General features: G+C 43.3%; 1 protein-coding gene across 1 annotated transcript in view; it reads right to left on the minus strand.

Annotated features, from left to right (window-relative positions):
- Nucleotides 1-19,707, minus strand: part of RSRC1 (arginine and serine rich coiled-coil 1) — a 96,162-nt gene extending 76,455 nt beyond the window's left edge. The window contains exons 1-4 of the mRNA XM_058844262.1: nt 19,641-19,707; nt 19,102-19,144; nt 18,345-18,539; nt 16,124-16,243 (exon numbers count right to left, since the gene is read on the minus strand). Coding sequence (XP_058700245.1) covers nt 16,124-16,243; nt 18,345-18,532 — 308 coding nt within the window. The 5' untranslated portion in view covers nt 18,533-18,539; nt 19,102-19,144; nt 19,641-19,707. The remainder of the gene's footprint in view (nt 1-16,123; nt 16,244-18,344; nt 18,540-19,101; nt 19,145-19,640) is intronic.
- Nucleotides 19,708-20,015: the final 308 nt, after the last annotated feature.

The raw sequence follows: 20,015 nt of genomic DNA on the forward strand, positions 1-20,015 counted from the left end.
ACAATAAGTGTTAATTTGCTAATTTCTTCACAGGTAATCAATTAAAATGTAAAATATTGGATAAAATTAGTTGCACTAAATTTAACAGCTGCTCCATAAGCATAATTAGTTTCACAAGGGCCATATGTATTCTGAGCAGAGACCGAGTTGAAACAAATAAGCGGATTTTAAAACAAGTTTGAGGAAATCTGCATTTAATTAGCAGGTGGGCACTACAACTGCATAATGTTTTTATACATTTATATTTATGAAGTGACAGAAGATCTAAAGGCTTTTTAAAATGGCGTTTATTGTTTGAATGGGAACTGTTTTGCTGCATGCTAAAGTGATTTAAATCCTTATAGCCCCGCTTTGAAAAAATCATAAATGGTGAAAGAAAACATGTGGAAAACTGTAAAACTAGAAAGAATTTGCGACAAAAAGCAGAGCCACATACCATAACCAAAAGGAAACTACACTTAATTAAATGTACACTACATCTGGAATATCAGCCTAATAAAACGTGCAACTATTAATTCTCATTGTTCTAAAGGAAATGAGGTCAGTGGCGTTTAGTATTTCCCCAATTATATTGCACTAAAGCACTGAACTCTATCTTAGAGGTCCAATCTAATCTCTTCAAAAGGTTACAACTGCAAAAGAGAGACTTTCTTAAATGGAAAGAGGAATTAAGAGCCCAAAACCAAGACAGGGTTTGTTTTCTTCTCTTTGAGCCCTCCCAGGGAAGCTCAGTTTTTGCAAAAATAATCTGTTTTTTTGGCAAACAGCAACCCGGTGCCAAGATGTCAACTTCTCCCCTGGAATTCTTCTAAACATCTCTCACCTGACACAAGCCTTATTAGATTATTTTTAGCTCAATGGTCACAAACAAAAGGCAACAAATTCAGGGCTCTTTAATAGTTCAGCCATAAATCCAAGGGCTGGGCCAGAACAATGGAACAACTGCGCTGCATCAAGCCTGGATGCTCAGGTTGGTAATAAAGCCAGAGTGCAAACACACAAGTAATTGCAGCAAAATGCCATGTTCTCTTTCAAAGCATATTAAGAGAAAGTTCCTTGTTTAACTCAACTTCACCACCAGGAAAAAAAAATAAAAAAATCATGGTACGAGTTATTGGAAAGGTAAAATAATTTCAGGTATCAATTGCAGTCATTCAGACTGCAGAAATTATTAAATATGTATATATAATGGAAATTTAGCTGACTCTATAAAACATTTCAGGTCATTATTAGTTTGCAATTTTAAAATGCATGTCTTTCAGTAAGTTAAATAGAGATAATATGTACAATAACACTACTTTTTTTTAATTTACTGCTCAATATAAGGTGAGTGATAACAAAACTAAGCAGCAGCAGAGTCAGAGTTTAAACCTGAAATGAGATTGATGCTAAGAGGAAAAAGTTGTTTCGAAGCAGCAGTTTGGGCAGTGGCTAAGTGACAAAACATATTTCAGAATAAGGGAATGTTTAAGATTTAAAAAATTATCATCCACAGAGCCAGAGCAAAGCAGGATGAAATTAAAACAAGAACTGGGACAATCATGAACTTTTTTGGAGATGATGAAAAATGTCTTTCCTCCAGGAATGAACCATTTAAACTCCCATTCTGCCCATTTTGTCCTGGTTGCAGTGACAGTTCTGGGATTTGGTTGGGAGAGGAAGGAATTCCCTCTGTGTGGCAAAATGATGCCAAATTCAGAGCCAAGGAAATGGCTCCAACCCAGCCCAGCAATTCTCCACTTCTCAATGATGGTAATTCCATAATCAAACGTTTGAGGAGGCAAAATTCCCATAACTGTAATTTTTCAAAGCTGTAGTTCCTGGAAAGGCAGCAAGGAGAGCAGGGGAACACAGCTGGAGAGAAGAAGCCATGGATGAGACACCCTGGAATTGTAAAGCAGTTTGGTTTGACACAACTCGAGTTCTCCAGACTCCTGGAGAACCTCCTGCTCTGGATTCTGAGGGGGATGAAGGTGCCTCCTCCACCCCAATGCAGGTGGATAGGATTGTAGGATAATCAAGGATTATCAAGAAGATAATCAAGGATAATCAAGAAGACTCCACACACATCATGGCTCGGCTCAGCGTGCCGTGGTCACCACCGAGGTGATGGAAAACCCAGGGGAGATCAACAGCTGGGAGGAGAAGAAATGACCCCAAACATATCAAATTCCTTAAACTGGGCCCCAAACGCCTCAAACTGAGCCTCAAACGCCTCAAACTGGGCCCCAAACGCCTCAAACTGTGCCTCAAACGCCTCAAACTGTGCCTCAAACGCCTCAAACTGAGCCTCAAACGCCTCAAACTGTGCCTCAAACGCCTCAAACTGGGCCTCAAACGCCTTAAACTGGGCCCCAAACGCCTCAAACTGGGCCCCAAACGCCTCAAACTGGGCCTCAAACGCCTCAAACTGGGCCCCAAACGCCTCAAACCCCACCCCAAACGCCTCAAACTGGGCCTCAAACGCCTCAAACCCCACCCCAAACGCCTCAAACTGGGCCCCAAACGCCTCAAACCCCGCCCCAAACGCCTCAAACCCCACCTCAAATTCCTTCAACTGCGCCCCAAATTCCTTCAACCGAGCCCCAAATTCCTTCAACCGAGCCCCAAATTCCTCAAACCGAGCCCCAAATTCCTCAAACCGAGCCCCAAATTCCTTCAACCCCGCCCCAAATTCCTCAAACCGAGCCCCAAATTCCTCAAACCGAGCCCCAAATTCCTCAAACCGAGCCCCAAATTCCTCAAACCGAGCCCCAAATTCCTTTTCCAATACAGGAACAATTCCTTGCCTGGGGAATGGGCGATGGGGAGAAGCCAAGCAAGCCCTGCCAGCTGCAACCTCAACCAACACCTCATGCCAAATTAAAACCAAAAATAGACTTTACTGAGTGTAACCTGAGAGATAAATCATGGGTTCAACTGCTGCCATCCAAGCAGGGAGATAAACTGTTTATTTCCTTGTCAATCTGCATAAAGACTCCTTCCTAAAATTTAATCTCAGATTAAGATCATCAGATAAGAACCCATCTGGTTTTACCTGACATGAATTTCCCTCCCATCTTTTCAGGGTGTATCCCAAAGCAGGGCTTTTTTCTAACCCTACATTCCTGTAGCCATGTCATGACTGAGCAGAAAAATCTGGAATTTAATTCTGATATTCTTTAGGGAATAAAATAATAAAGACACAGAATTTCATACAGATATTGGGACATTTTCCTGTTAAATAAACAGCCCAAAGTCCCTCCCATTCCTTGTCCTCATTCAAAGCAGTCTTGGAGTTCAAGGGCAAAAACCCCACATGCACCTAAAAAAAATATGTGTGCAGTACCCAGCTGCAGGGACATTAGGTAGAAACTTCCATAAAAAAACCAAAGTTAAGGTTGATAAGGGAAGCAAATACTCCAATAATCTGAAAACAAAACAAAAAAAGGCTCAATCGAGTTGAGAATCCCCAACTTGTCTTCTGGTCATACAAAAAGTTTAAAGCACGAGGTGAGGCAAAAGCAAAACAGTTGTTGATCTGGGACACAAAGATTCCAGCAAGGGAATTCCTTCTTCTCCCAAGCAAATCCCAGAACTGCCACTGCTCAGGCTGAGGAAAAAGCAACCAGGAAAAAATTGATTGAATGAAAGTTTAAATGTTGTAATCCTGGAGGAAAAACATTAAAAAAAACCCAAAAAAAAACAGGAAAAGTTGAATTCTATGGGAACAAACGAGTAACACATTCTATTACCAAGCAGATCCATCAGACCTGGTAATTAATTCTTACAAACACGTGTAGTTATTCCCTTCTCCATACAGCTGGAATCTATTTGGAAAAACAAAGGTGTAGCTTTCTTCCAGGACTCTGGATAAACAGCCCAGATTATTCCTTTCTGCCTTGTGCAGGCTTTAGTCACTCTGCATCTGCCCTGGCAGCGAGGCCTGGATGGATCCCAGAGCCATGGAAAAGGCTCCAATCCATTTTCCAGATGGAATCACGACCCAGGTAATTATTTGTTGTAAATTTGACAACACCTCTGATATTATGGTAAAATGTTAAGGGACAGACAGGAGAGATTTTCAGGTTGAGATTTTCCACTTCCCCCGTGCCTTCAGCTCAGATTAATTACAGGTAAACACTGCTCCTCTGGCTGGCTGGGACAAAGCAAATATTTCAGGTTTTGGGATCATAAAACCTCCAGGATTGAGGCCCCAGCTTAAAGACTCTGTAGTATTTGTGTGTCCTTACATCCCCAAATTGATATTAGACAGCTGAAGGGAATTACCTAAACAGATATTTGAAATCAGCTTACACACCAGGACACCACCTGCTCTCAGAAACTGCAAAAAAAACCCCAAAAAATCCCAATTTAGGTCATGCAGCACCAGCAAGTGAGATCTCAAAGTGGCACCAGAGCCAAAATGGAAACAACAGGGGGAAAAAAATCTGAATATTCCTCATTCTTCAACACTGCAACATCATTTAAAAGCAAAAAAAATAAAATAAAACCTTTAAAAAGACAGGATGAAGGCATTTCCTAGAAATAAATACCTAATTTGGAATATTGAGACTGACTGGATTCATAATGACCATGAACAATATGCTGCAAATAACACCTGGATGAAAAGCTGTGTCTCTACTTTTTCCTGAGTAAAACAAATGAACCCATCCTCTGTGCTCACAATTTTTTAAAAAGGCAATTTTTTTTTTCTTTAATTCAGTGACAACCAGACAGGTTGAGGTTTAAACTTTATGAGATGTAAAAAATTTCAAGTATTCCACCTGTACTTTTTACCACCATATGTTTATTAAGACTATAGAAAAAAATTTTAGAATATCTCATTTTCCCAAAATAAAAATAAAATAATTTTATTAATGAAAACTGCTCCAAAAATTAACCCATGAAAAGGCTTCAGAAATACACAAGAAAAGCAAAAATATTTCACACCATCCATTCAAAATCTTGTGGAGAAAACAAAGAAAACAAAGAGTTTGGATACTTGGTGTCCATTTTTCCAGGGCACACCCTATAAACACAGGGATAACTTTCATTTCCATGCACATTGGATGCATCTCCCTTTAAATATTTTGAATGTAACAAACACAGAGTAGGGAGAGGAAAGCAGGGGCTGTTTTTAATATTCTGGATGGAAAGTGAACAGCTCCATTCCTGCTGAAGACCATGGAGCTGCCACCCCAAAATCTCCTTTACTGGCCACTTTTATCAGCCCCAAAAATCTCCTTTATTGGGAGTTACCACCTCTAACCCTGTCCTGTCCCTCCCAAAGCCAAATTCTTACAGCTAATTAAAAACTCCAGGGAAGAAATTCTGAATATTTCATTTACTACTCTAAAAATTAATGTTTTCCTCATGGAATATGAAATAAGTTACATAAAATATTGTCAAATAAATCAGACCAGAAAGAGAGAAAAAACAAAATCTGGATTGTTTAAAAAAAAAAAATGCATAAAGCAACAGAAATACTTAATTATTGCATTTCAATATGTGTTCTGAGTGATCAACTGATGATGCTGAGCACAAACTGCTTGGTGTCAGTGTTAATTTAAATGGGGAATAAAGGTGAATTATGATGTGAGTTCTACAGACCTATTGTTTAAAAAAAAGGGTCTCATGGAACTTTCTTCTAAGCTCTGCTTTTTGTTTAAAACACAAAAGAACCTCCCAAAGGCACAGGGAACAGTGACAGGTTCCTGGTTCTACAGCAGCAGCTCTCATGGACCTCACTCACCTCCATTTCCAGACCTGAAGGCAGGAATTAAAACAAAAACTGAGTTATTTCCCTCACTGAGATGGAAATCACCATTACCTAAACCAGGCAGTTGAAGAATTCCAAAAACAAACAGGTACCTGTTGTGTCACTCAAAACCTTCCACAAATTCCATCCCCAGAACTCTGGGAAGACTCACAGCACACCAAGGTGTTAATTAACACCATCAGCACCATCCTGGGGATGTTGGAAGGGAGGGAATAGGAATATGAAGGGATTTTGGAACTGAAATGTGAAATTTATATTGAGTTAATAATGTACTAACCAAGGGATTTTTGTCTGATGCCCCTCCAGGAGTTACTCATGTCCCCAGGTGTTACAGCTGTGATCTAAAAATCACCTTTAGAGAAGTCTCACAATTAAACCAATTTTTAAAAAATTGAGACTACTCTGGATTTTCCTTAAGGACTTGTTTTTATTTTAGTTTACACTGCCACAATTCATTTCCTTTAATCCCATTTTCTGCTATCTAAACCAATATCTGTTATCTGAACCAATATCTCACGACTAAATGACATTTTGCTTGGTTTTTTTTAATGACTAACTCTTTTAAACACCAAGTCCAATAATTGTTTGGGTTCTGCATTAATATGAAATTCCTCAAGCCCTGTTTTTTGTGGCCAAACAAATGCTGACCTTTCTTTTCTCGGGCTGGGATTTGCTGCCCTGAGCTGCACGAGTGGCTCCTGTAGCTCACAGCGCCCTGCAGATGGTTGTGATTACCCCCAGAGAGCCTTCCCAGCCTCAGGAAAGCTCCTGATGGGATGTCACCTTCAGCCTGAAGGAGATGGGCAGATCAAACCCCTCCATCCTGGTTCCACCATCTCCAGACACGGCACCTGGGGAGCCACAACATTTCCCGTGCAATTCCCGGTGGCTGCGCTGACCCAACGCGGAGGTTCGGGATTATTCCCGCTGCCAGGAGATGTTCTGGGATATCAGAGCTGTCAACAGCTTGGAAATGGATGCTCCAAGCTCCCCTGGACTGGGAACCAGCAGGATTTGCCTGCTCCTGGCTCCTCTCAATGCTCAGTGCCTGATTTCTCAGAGATGCCCTGCAAAGCCCCGCAGCTCATCCTGGGGTAGGAATTCCACTCGGGAGCTGCTGGTGGTGAAATTCTGGGAGCTGCTCAAGGGAAGAAATATCTGAAGAAAGGTGCAGCAGCTGAACATGTGGCACTGCACTGGAGCTGCTAAAAGGGTCTCTGGGAAGAAGGTTTGCATTCCTGGGAAGCTAATGTGCCGTAAGAACGGCCGGCGATGAAAGCGCGCCCGGCCCGACGGAAATCCAAACACAGCCACAGCCACAATTATTTTACTAATTGCTAATGAATACAGTCAAGTGGCTTCAAAAAGCCAAACTTTGCTTGGACTACTTCAGGTTTTGACCTCTGCAGGAGCAAATGCATTTCAAACTGGAGCCCACCAAAACTGATTAACGGCGCCAGCCAAGGCCAGCGCGGAGCGGGAGCTTTTTTCCATCTATCACATGGCCCCAAGGATAGTTAAATGAACCTTAAAATGGCTACAAACAGCTCAATGACTACACAGAGTCCTGCCAATTAGAAATAATTAGGCAGTCATTTTGGTGGTAAGTCTTTTTAAGTGCATACATAATGATGCAATGATGCTTATTAGCGAGCTCATACGAGCTCTGCTCAAACAGCCTGGAATAATTATGCAACTATCACAAAGCCTTGCACATCTCTGTACTTCACCTTAATGCATTTAAAAATCCACTTCATTACCTCCAGTAATTAATCCTCCATTAATTGCAGGAAAAGCCCAGTTTACCGTGCTTCGTTTCTAATTATCTTATAAATAGTTATGGTTCTAATTAATGTGTTCATTAAGCTGAATATCTTTCTCAAAGCCATGCTCAGAGCAAAGGTTCTGCTTTTGAGAGAAAAAGCCTCACTAGCCATAAGGTGAGGCCATTTTGGTTGTATTTGCTTTTATTTTAGTATATTCAACCTCCTAATTGGCATTTAAAATCTAATTTGGAAGAACTTCAAGAAGACTATATAGGAGAAAAATAGGAGAAGCCTTTGCTTTTTTTTTTTAGCCATTCTCCAATCAAGAAGCTCAGAGCTTTAACAGGAAAACTTTTAGCATCTCTTTTTGATATAGACTGGGAACAGATTTTCAGTGCTGTGCCACAGATTAATTTAAATTCTATCACAATTCAGCTTATCCCCACATGTTTCCATAGAAGAGAACCAAAAACCATGGAAGAAGAATAGATACCTAAGAGTTTATACAGAACTAAAAATAATAAACCCATTCTGCTGGCCTTGCCTTCATTTCTAGGATATAAATCCATGGCACAAAATCACAACCTGAATTTACATCAGTTATTTGAGCTGAGCATGACCTGACACTTTAAATTCATTGAGAAGTTGCCTTCCTAAGAGATATGGATACGATCCAATAAAAAAACAGGAGAATATCTTACAATACTGGAGAATATCTTACAATAATACTTATGGATAAGGAAATTCCCTATTGAAACCCATTTCCCAGGATTTTGGGGCTTTGCATGCAAGAACTTCACAGAAAACTTAGACTCAAAATAAAATTCTAGAAGAGTACAATCAAAATATTTTAGTTATAGTTCCAATTATGGTATAGATGCTAAATTTCCAAATCTTTCTAGATTTTACTTTTTAAAATAGACATTATAGATCTAACATACCTGTCTTCAGTTACCCTGTGCAAAAACAAACCCAAGTTTTCCCATCTTTTTATTAACATCACCACATATTTAGCATTAAATATTTTGTTCAGAGGGTTACTCACACTCTGTTTTAACAGCAAAAGGACAAGAGCTCTGCACATGCCTGCAATTATCCCATTTCTTTTGGGAACCTTTTCTTCCTAGAACATCCCAGCTCGGGAAAATCTGGAATCACTGAAGTCAAGTGCAGCTTTTGCCACGGCTCTGACAGGGCTGAGGTTTGATGCCAATAAATCTGCATTAGGAGCAGATGAATTATCAGCTCTACATCTTGCTCTGGAATTTTTGGGAGACTCAATGTTTAGCCTTGGGAAGTGGGAAAATCTAAAATTCAGGAGTTTAGATGTGGGAGGAGAAGCAGCAGCACAAAGGACGAAAGGGCAGCCAGGGAGGGGCAGGAGAGCAGAGTTTTAATCAGATTAATCCAGCATGAACTCACTCCCAGAGCACGCTTTGGGAATGGCACCAACACAGGCTGGGAGCTGCCTGGATCCCACAGGAAAATTGATTTTTATGGGATATTTGTTACAAACCTGCAGTGGTGACACACCCACAGCAATGTCCTGCTAAGGAGCAGTGCCTGGAACCCCAGAGAAAACTGAGAGCAAAGGATTCCAGGGCATGGAGGCTGATTTATAATTATGGAATTGTTTGGGTTGGGAGAGACCTTAAAGCTCATCCTCATCCATGGCAGGGACACCTCCCACTGTCCCAGGCTGCTCCAAACCCATCCAGCCTGGCCTTGGGCACTGCCAGGGATCCAGGGATCCACAGCTGCTCTGGGAATTCCATCCCAGCCCCTCCCCACCTTCCCAGGGAACAATTCCTGCCCAAAATCCCATCCAGCTCTGCCCTCTGCCACTGGGAAGCCATTCCCCCCTTGCTCTATCACTCCACACACAACCCAACCTTTCCATATCACTTTTTTGGCAGAAATGCACATTTTCTACCCTCATTATTTTAACCAGATTCTGTTCCCTGCCATACATTATCAGAAATAGAAAGAGTGAAAGATGGGAATAATGAGTAAACTTTTACTACTAAATTGTACTAGTTTGTGTTTTTTCACAGTGGGAAAATCACTCCTAGAGATGAACCCTGGAAAGAGCAACAATTTACAGAGCAAAGAGGTTCCTGGATTACCAGGGCATCCTTAAGACATCTGCTTTTGCAGGGCTGCCTCAAGAAACACAAGCTCTGCAGCAAAGAAATAGCAGCTCCTATTTCATGGCCAGAGCTTTGGTAGCAGAGAAAAAAGAGAATTAAAAAAAAAAAAAAAAGTTAAAATACATAGTGATTTAGAATGTAGACACACTGAAATCAGAAAGGCAATTCCCCACTAAGGGGAGTTGTATTTTTCTTGTCTTCTTGAGTTCCTTTTCCAAACAGAAAACTGAAGCTCTAAAATAAAACCAACAATCTACAAAGACACCTTTTTCCAAAGGGAGGAATGAAAGGTTCTAGAGAAATAAGCAGCTCTACTTTAAACACACTGGTGTAGGTTACACCTGAGCTGCACAAAAAACCAACTTTCCGTGGAATCAGATTGAGCCCCAGCTCCAAATGAACAGCACTTATGCATTCAGAGCTTTTTTTAAAGCTGCTTTTTTTTGGTTTTATACCAATGAAAGGCATCAAAGCAACTGTCACTCGCAGCTCTGTGGCCTTATTGATAACTGGAGGGCCCTCGGCGCTGCCTTGTGAAGTTTAATTTCCCAAAGTGGTCAATTAGGGCTGGGCAATGAGCTCGGCAGTGGTTGGTGCTCCAGGATATCTCCACTGCTCCTGCTCCACCTCTGGGCCTTTCCTGGACAGGCATGTACACAAACTGATCATTCCCCTCGGAAAAAAGTCAGTTACTGCAACAAAAATAAAGATATTTTTAGAGGCTGCTGCTGATACAACCTGGAATGCAACAAGATCCCAAATAAAAACTGCAGGGTTGGGATTACTGGGGGAAAAATAAACATGAGCTGACATTACCATCAGCAGGATCACACTCAGTGATGTCAATCCCACCTTCCTGCCCCAAGCTTTTATTTGAAGTTTCATGAAAGAAACGCTGCAATATCTTAATTAAATCTATTTGCTAATGGACCAAAGGCTTGAAACTTTCCCAGCAGTTAAAAGAGAGAGGAACATGTAATATTTACACTGATTCCTCACATAATTGCACCTGAGTGAGTTAACTTGAGGAACAGGGAGAGGGGAAAAAAATATCCTACGCTGCAGATCAATACTTGAAAGGAAAAGTAACTCCAGTGGCTACAACCAGGCAAAAAAATTAAGCAATCATAAGAATTAATGACAAGAATAAAATTATAGAAGCGTGGAATGGCTTGGGCTGGAATTTCAAAAGCAATGTTCTAATTAAACAGCACTGCTTGATTTCTGACAGGACTACTTCTCAACACCCCTAAAATCAGCCTTTTAACCCCACACAACTACAGTGGATCTTTGCCCACTACTGGAGACATTCCTTTTTTCCATTTTTTTTTTTGTCATCAATCTCTTCTCTCCATAAACTCTCCAGCAAAGCCACCAGGCCCATCACAATTTTACTCTTTATTCATTTGCTGTCCACTCAAAACATCCATCCCTTTTAATTTCCTCTCTCCTAAAAAGCTTTCTTTTCCTTTTAGGCCAATGCTGTTTGAGGAAATCCCTCCTGAAGTTTTCATAATGCAGCCCCTGCTCTGTAATCCATGAAAATCTCTCCACCAGCATGTGCTGAGCAGGACAGACAGACACAGAATTATTACAAATCTTGTCTGGATCCACTAGTTCTTATCAGTTGTGAGGGCTGATGTGCCAGGTTTTAATGTGGAAAGACTCCAGCACTTTAAACCTGCATGAAAATAATTGTATGGAAAAAAGAATATTAACTGAAGACAGGTATCAGTAACATAAATACAAAAGCATTCAGTGATATCATCTTTTAAAAGTCTTACAAACTGTGCAGTATCAACCTTTCAATAAAATATAGAACAGCAGCTTTTTGAAGAAGGTGTTAAAAAAGGAAATCCTCAAAAACCCATAATCAATGGGGTTTGCTATCAATTATTAATGACCCTTTTCACACTGCACTTGAGGACCCTGTTTTTAACTAGTTTTTAATTAACAAATTAACTGCTGAACACAAAGAATTCTGCCAGGCTGGGAGGGTTGAACCCAGGTTAATTCCAGTTCTCACTGCTGCTTTTGCATCCCCAAAGCCAAGCCTATTCCAAAGCCAGCCCTAAGCAGCAGCTCCCCTGGCCCTGGATGCAACCACCTGCACACATTGCAATATTCAATTAATTAGACTGGAGAAATGGTAAAGAAATAAGATGTAAAACCTGATCAAACACCTTCAGCCACACTGCCAAGGATCAGCTCTCCAGGTGGGATTGCTTTCCATAAAATCTCCTTTCCCTTCTTCAATATGTATAGATGCACTTGGCTGGTTTTGTGTCAATTTTTAAGCTGAAGTGCATTAAAGATATTTTAAGGCAGCAGTTTGCAGTTGAACTTAATGGGAAAAGCCAAAGACATTTGGCAGACAATAAAGCAAACTTGCATATTCACGGGCAATTCCAGTGGAATGCTCTGTAATCACGGGATTGGATGAAATCAGGGAATAAAGGTCAACATTTTTTGGTTAATTCTATTTAAAGCTCCATGAATTAGAAGATTTGTGCTGCAAGTTCCGCTGCAAAGTATTTTATATGTGATTAACTCACAGAACAATCGCAGTGGAAACTCTCCCAATATTCCCAGGGCTCCATCCAGCCCAGAATTCTGCGGGAGCCGAGCTCCTGCACGGCACAGCAGCAGAATATTCTAATAAGAACTCTCCTAATCTTCACCCAGCAATAATTTCAAGATGATATTATTATTCTCATTTCCTTGAATAATATCCATACTCCAGGGCCATTTTCCTTCTCATATTCAATATCGGGCATGCTCCTATCAAGATTCCTTTCTTCATATCCTGTCACGGTATCAATCACTGCCTGCTGTCCACTCAATCCACTTTTGATTTATCAGCCGCTGTCTTTCTGGACTCCATAACTCGACCCAAACCATTTTAGCAAGACAGTGACAAATAACACCCAGGATCACATCAACCTGTTCCACTTAGTAAACTAAGGAACAGGAACTGTGACATCCCTCCATAAGTATTCCCTGCTATTCCCCAGCCTGATGTATATTAATGAGGAGCTGCTATTTGAAATGCTCCTTCCACATCAGCATCTAATATGATCAAATTAGGAAATGGGATGATTTATTAAATTCCGTGGAGCTGAAATATTCCTTTCCCAGCTCTGGATGTGTGGTTTGCAGAGAGGGAGCTGTTGCTTCCAATTTTTCCACAGGAGGATGTGCCCGCGCTTCGCAGACGAATTATTGGCTTTAAAAAGATTGCGAGGAGGCGAAATGTTATTAAGCAAATGCTCAGTAAAACAAACTAAATCGGTTTTAAAATTCCTAATTTAATGTAAATCTTGGTTGTTTCTGCTGAAATTCAGTTTGTGATCTTATTAAGTCGTATTTGCATTGTACTCCCTCGCTGTAGGACAGCTTGGAATTTATAGCATTACTGGGAAGCTCCACTTTTTTGACTCTAAAAATGCATCTCAAATACAATAGTTATAATAATATGCACAAGTTTTCTTATCTGCTCAAATGAAGTACCAGCAATGCTAGAAAGCCCCGCTTTTTTCACCCTAAAAGCTGCATCTAAAATAAAATAGTCAACACACAAGTTTCTTTAGCTTCTCAAATCAAACACAACCATTACAGGGAAACTCTGCTTTTTTTACTCTGAAAATGCATCTAAAATAAAATAATCATGATATACACAAATTTTCTTATCTTCTCCAATAAAGTACAAGAAATCAGTTTAGGTTACAAACAACACCTATTTAAAATATCTTACACATGTCATTGTAAAAATCCAACTTTTCAAAGTAAAACTTGATCCAGATCAGTGTTTTGCACTGCTGGAGATCTGTAAATCACCTGCTCAAATAAAACATCTCTGTTAGAGAAGTTATTAAAAAAATACATTACTTTTAACACCACCTTCACTACCTTGAAAAACAAATTAAAAGCTGGTAGGGGATAGTGGGGAGACAAGATGTTACAGGATACAGAATTTGTGCCACCTGCATGATTTATACCAAGAACAATTCCAGGGATTTAAAGAGACCACCTAACAGACCTTAACTTCCCATACAAGGTACTTCTCTAGGGGCAGACCCATAATAAATAAAATAAAAATGGCATTTGCTCAGCTCCTGAAGGGGATAATCCTCTAAAGGTGCAGCAGGAGGGTGACAAACACAGGGCTGATCCTCCCTTTCCAGTTTTTCCTCCCTCCCTGGCAATCCAGAAGTGGGAGATCACCAGGAATATTCCCCTGGATAGCCCATTCCTTACCACAGGAACACAAGGGGCTGTCTGAGTTATTCTAGATCCTTTTAATAATTATCTACAAGTGGTTTCTTCAGTATTTACCTTGAAAAAAAAAATCATAGGAAAATAAGTTGTCCCACCCTGAACAAAAATAAAAAATAATTAGGAATTACAGATGGAATCCATGGAAATTCTGTGCCAGAGCTATAAATACACACATTTTCCATGGCAAACACTCACACCTGCCCCAGGTCATGCACGGGCAGAGATGGGGAACCCTCAGTCCTAAATCACCTTTTCCCACCATTTTTATTTTTAGGTTTATTTTTCCTACCCCTCCATCACATTCCCTCTCTCCCCCACAATCTCTTTTCCAGCCTGAGGAATCCTCAAGTCCTTGGAAAGCTGGTGAGCCTTTGGGTTGAGTGATTTTGAGGCAGAAAAGGGATTATTTGGCATCACTGCAAGAGCTCAGCACTGACAACCAGGGCAAGCACAGGCCTGGAGTAGCAGCTTTGTGCTAAAGCAAGATTTAACTCTCCAAAATCAGATTAATCCACAGCTGCTCAGTGCCACATTACAGCAGACTTGGGAAAAATTGCAATAAAGGATGGAATGGGTCCTGTTGGGCTTAATTTTAAGCTTTTAGACTCTTGTGGGATCATTTAGAATGTTATTTATCAATATTTTCCCTCTGTGGGTGTAAACAGGACCAGCTTTTAAAGGAATGTGCAGCTCTACCCCTCTAGTGCTGCACACTTGATACATAAAATATCTGATACATGAAATATTTGATACATAAAATATCTGATACACAGTATTTTCTGGCAGTAGCCATGTTTTTCAAGTTTCTAGGTGCTTAATTTCCATATATTGGAACCATGATTAAAATCAAATCCCTTGGAAAAGATGACCACTAAACCATAGCTAGTGAGATCTGCAATTTATATTTATTATATAATAATTTATAGCAATAAAACCATAGCTAATGAGGTCAGCAGTTTCTTATATATTGTTTTATTATAATAAAAAAAAAAATTAAATCAGTTTATCACACTTCCTAACACTCAGTATGTGAAAAATCTTCCTTTTTCACCTCATTCTTCTGACACTTCTGTGGGTTCAAACTGATTTTCTTAGCAAAGTGGATATTCCCAGGAACAGCTGTACAGCTCTGATGGGGAGGATACTCCAAGAGAGGTCATGCAATTCCTACATTTATTTCTAAATCTAAATAATCAAATTTCTACTACAAAGGCACTGCAGCAATAAAGGGTCCAAGCAACTCTTCCAATGCAAATCTGGGAATAAATCATGGCACAACACAAATAACAGAAAGTGGAATATTCACATCTTCCTACAACAACTTTTCACCATTTAGAGGCAACAGTTCCCCTGGTTTGGATATGGAAACCAAAGGTTTAACAAATTCTCAGTGCAGGCACACAAAATCACCTGGCTGAAGATTTTGAGCACTCACCCAAACAGCTTTGATCTGCTTGATCCACTCAATAATTAATTTAAAATCAATAGAAAATGTTAATGGGAAACCTGGTATCAAGGATAAACTTCAGTTAAACCTCTTAATTGAAAAAGACATACAAACACAACTTGGGCATCTTTTAATTAAAGCAGATTTTATAATACCTTTTGCAACTTCTGGTTAAGATCTAAATAATGAAATTATGAAGTATTCATCACAAACCAGTGCATGTAAACTTCCACTGCAGACATCCTTAAATATAAATAAATAAATATTTTATATATATATATAAAATTTTTATTTAAATATAAAAGATTGCATAACTAAAGACTCATCCTTTGCCAAGAGAAACACAGGTGAGAAAATCAGTTTATTCTGAACTTCAGGGAGCCAATGGTATGTGTGGGAATTATGGAAAGCAGGAACTTAAAAAATCCACAAGACATTTCCAAATGATTCCATGACACCAAGAGATCCTATTTATGTTTTCTTGCTTGAATCATATGGAAAATAAATATCTTCAAAATTGTTTCACCAGGGTAACTGCAAGATTTAGTGTGTGGAAAGCACTTCAGACACCCCAAATCAGGAATTTCAAGGGCTGTGTGGTTTAAACCATCACTTGCAGCTATTATTTCCATTTATTCCAAGCTCAGTAATTATGTCAGGATTCTCCAGGAATGTTTTTCCAGTAGAAATAACACTGCTGTTTCCTAGGGGAGACTCTTACCTCCTGGTTCTGCTCTTTGACCTGGATCTCTGGGACCTGTAGGATTTGCCCCTGCCCCTGGAGCGGCTGCGCTTCCTCCTGGAGCCGTAGGAAGAGCTGCTGCTGGATCTGTGTCTGCGCCTGTAACAGAGCCAGGGTGAGGCTGGCACTGCCCCCAAAAACCCCAAAACACAGAGACAAACCCCAAAAATCCCTGAGAAAACAGAGCCAGGGTGAGGCTGGCACTGCCCCCAAAAACAGGGACAAACCCCAAAAATCCCTGAGAAAACAGAGCCAGGGTGAGGCTGGCACTGTTCCCAAAAACCCCAAAATACAGAGACAAACCCCCAAAAATCCCTGAGAAAACAGAGCCAGGGTGAGGCTGGCACTGCTCCCAAAAACCCCAAAAACAGGGACAAACCCCCAAGGATTCCTAAGAAAACTTGTACAAACCTGGAGGGTTTGCAGGGTGCTCCAGAAGCCCCAAATCCCACTATTCCCCCATAACAAGTAACACCTACACAGGGACACAGCTGCCCTAAAGAGCTGATCCTCTAAAACCCACATCCCAGGAAAAAAAAATGAAGTTTGGGTGGGATCCTTAACTACTATTAGTAGTAATCAGTTAAAAAGTGTTAATTTATTTCGTGTGAGTTCATTTAAGGGCAGCTCCCTCCTGAGTCCAATCAAGAATCAAAAGGGTTTCTTCCTTTTCCATTCCCTCCCAGTTTTGTTTATTCAAATAATAAATTCATCTACACCAAGGACAAATGTGAAAAAAAAGATATTAAACCCCCAATCCAAGTGAAATCCAAATCTTAACATTTCCTCTCCATCTCCCCAGAAGTTAGCTAATTAACAATTACAATCCTATTTTTGGCCTTTATGTGTGATCAATATTAAAATATGTTATATATAATATATAATAATATTTTCTATATATTTAATAGAAAATATAAATAATAATAATGGAATTCAGGATGAGCTCAGTGATTATCCAGCGTGAGGGAAAGGGGCTGCAGGAGCTGGAATGGATATATAGGATATATATATAATGGATATATAGGTTAATTGCTGAAGAGCAGGGCTGCACCTGGAAAGGGAATGTGATGTTCCTGCTGGATGAGGGACAGGAATTCCAGAAGCTGCTGCCTTTGATTCCTGAGGGTCAGGGATAAATCCAGCATGGAACACAGCCTGAACTGCCAGGAGCAAATCCAAGGACAAAGCCAAGAGCCCAAAAGCAGAGCCCTGGGTCCTTCCTGGCTGCAGTTTGAGTGTCCTGGTGTCCATGGTGCCTCCAGTCCCCTCTGGATTCCCTGGAGCTGGCCATGGCTGCACTGGAATAACGGGATTCAAGCCCATGGCTGGGATCACAGCCCACAGCACCCTGCCCTGGCCCTGGGGAGGATGGAGATCCCAGCAGGAGAAAGGGCTGGGAATAAACCCCTGAGCTCCCTCCTCACCCCACCCTGCAGCCACTCCAGAAAGGTCTGGCAGGAGCAATTCCAGCTGGATTTCCAGGGCAGCTGGACACTGGGAGTGTTTCCCAGCTCCACTTCCCAGTAAATTCACCAGCACAAGCCAGACTGAGGCAAACAGGATGGAGCCTGGAGCTGCTCCAGGGCTGGAGCCCTCTGGAGCCAGGCTGGGAGAGCTGGGAATGCTCTCCTGGAGAGGAGGAACTCCAGGGAGAGCTCAGAGCCCCTGCCAGGGGCTCCAGGAGAGCTGGAGAGGGACTGGGGACAAGGGATGGAGGGACAGGACACAGGGAATGGCTGCCAGTGCCAGAGGGCAGGGCTGGATGGGATTTTGGGCAGGAATTGTTCCCTGGCAGGGTGGGGAGGAGCTGAGGTCAGATTCCCAGAGAAGCTGAGGATCCCTGAAGTGCCCAAGGCCAGGTTGGATGAGCTTGGAACACCCTGGGGCAGTGGAAGTTGCAGCTGCTGGGAGAAGGAAGGAAGGGTTACTTTATCTCCTGGGGTTTCTCTGGTTTAAAGCGGAAGTTTCCTTTGGATCTGCACATTCCCTGCCTTATTCTCCTGGGGGGAAGGAGGTGTGGGTATTTCTGATCAGGACACTGGGTTTGGGGGTTGATTTTGACCAAAGTGAAAACATTCTCACATCTCTTAACGTTCAGACCAATCTGTGCCACAAAATCCCAACCCACGGGAGTCAAACCCTCCCAGCTTCCTGCTGTAAAATCAAAGAGCTCAACTTCTAAAATCTCCTACAAATGCACCTTTTCTCATAGGAATGGGACCAAGACTGGAGATCCCGAGAGCGCGACCTCGACCTGGATTTCCTTCCCGATTTTTTGCGGCTGTAGGTCCGGCTGTCCGAGGAGCTGCTGGAGGAGGAGCGCCTGCGGTGCTTCTTCTTCCTCCTGCTCCTGCTCTCCTCCTCCGTGTCCGAGGAGCGCCGGCCCATCTTCAATCTACACAAAACCCAAACGTTCCCAGCTGTGAGCAGCCCTGGTATCTGCATTGTGTTGGTTTATATTTATATAAAAATAAAAATACGTGGTTCCCTCTCCTCCTGTCCCTGTGCCCTGGGGGGGAACATCTTCAATCTACACAAAACCCAAACGTCCCCAGCTGTCAGCAGGCCTGGTATCTGCATTGTGTTGGTTTATATTTATATAAAAATAAAAATACGTGGTTCCCTCTCCTCCTGTCCCTGTTCCCTGGGAGCAGAGCCTGACCCCCCCCCAGCTGTCCCCTCCTGGCAGGGAGTTGTGCAGAGCCAGAAATTCCCCCTGATCCCCCTTTTCTCCAGGCTGAGCCCCTTCCCAGCTCCCTCAGGAATTCTCCAGCCCCTTCCCAGCTCCCTCAGGAATTCTCCAGCCCCTTCCCAGCTCCCTCAGGAATTCTCCAGCCCCTTCCCAGCTCCCTCAGGAATTCTCCAGCCCCTTCCCAGCCCCGATCCGTTCTCTGCTTCTCCTTTTCCCAGCACAGGCGGCTCCGTTTCCTCCAGCCCAGCTCTTGCCCTGCTCACACCTCAGGCCCCCGAGGCGGCTCCTGCTGATCCTCCGGGGAGAGCCTGGAGCACAACAAAGGGAAATTCACCATTACGGACACAGAAATTCCTCCCGAGCGCCGGGAGCTGCAGGGCTGAAGGGAACACCCCCCGGAGAAGGGCACGATCCACACGCGGGACAATTCCCGTCCCGTCCCGTCCCGGCGGAGCGCGGCCCGGGCCCGTCAGCACCGGCATTCCCTCGGGAGCTCCCGGAGCTCGCTCACTGCCCCCTCCGGCAGCGCCTCCGGGGACTCCTTCCCACACAGCCCGACCCCTGCGCATCCCGGCCCCTCAGCAATGCCCGGCGGGCCCGGGGCTGTCCCGCACCGCGACCCCGCACCGCCCGCACCGGAGGCCGCGCGGCCGCAGCGCACACCGGGCCCTGCAGCGGCCGCCGATCCCCTGTGCCGTGCCTATGGGGGGCGGTGCGGCCGTGTCCCCCGTGTCCCCGTGTGTCCCCCCGTGTGTCCCCCCGTGTGGCCCCGTGTGTCCCCCGTGTCCCCCGTGCCCCCCGTACCTGGCGGAGCCGCCGCGGCCCCGGTTCGAGCCCAGCGCCTTCCGGGGCGGCGGGCAGGCAGCGCCAATCCACCGCCGAGCGCGCCCAGGCGGCCGCAGCGAGCGCCGAGCCATCGATGCGGCGCGCCGGCGAGCGCCCACGCGGGACGGGACCGGACCGGGACCGGGACAAGGACCGGGACAGGGACCGGGACAGGGATCGGAGTCCCGCTGCCCACGGGGGGCGCAGAGCCCACAGAGCTCTGTCTGCACAGCTCCCAACGCGGCGTCCCACGGGCTCCCGGCGGGACACGCCGCGGGTGACGGGCAGGAGGGCAGCGCGGGTGGTCCCGGGGCCGGGGTCCCGCTGCCCACGGGATGCGCAGAGCCCACGGAG

The sequence above is a fragment of the Poecile atricapillus genome, chromosome 8 (assembly GCF_030490865.1).
Source record: "Poecile atricapillus isolate bPoeAtr1 chromosome 8, bPoeAtr1.hap1, whole genome shotgun sequence".
Taxonomy (NCBI): Eukaryota; Metazoa; Chordata; class Aves; order Passeriformes; family Paridae; genus Poecile; species Poecile atricapillus.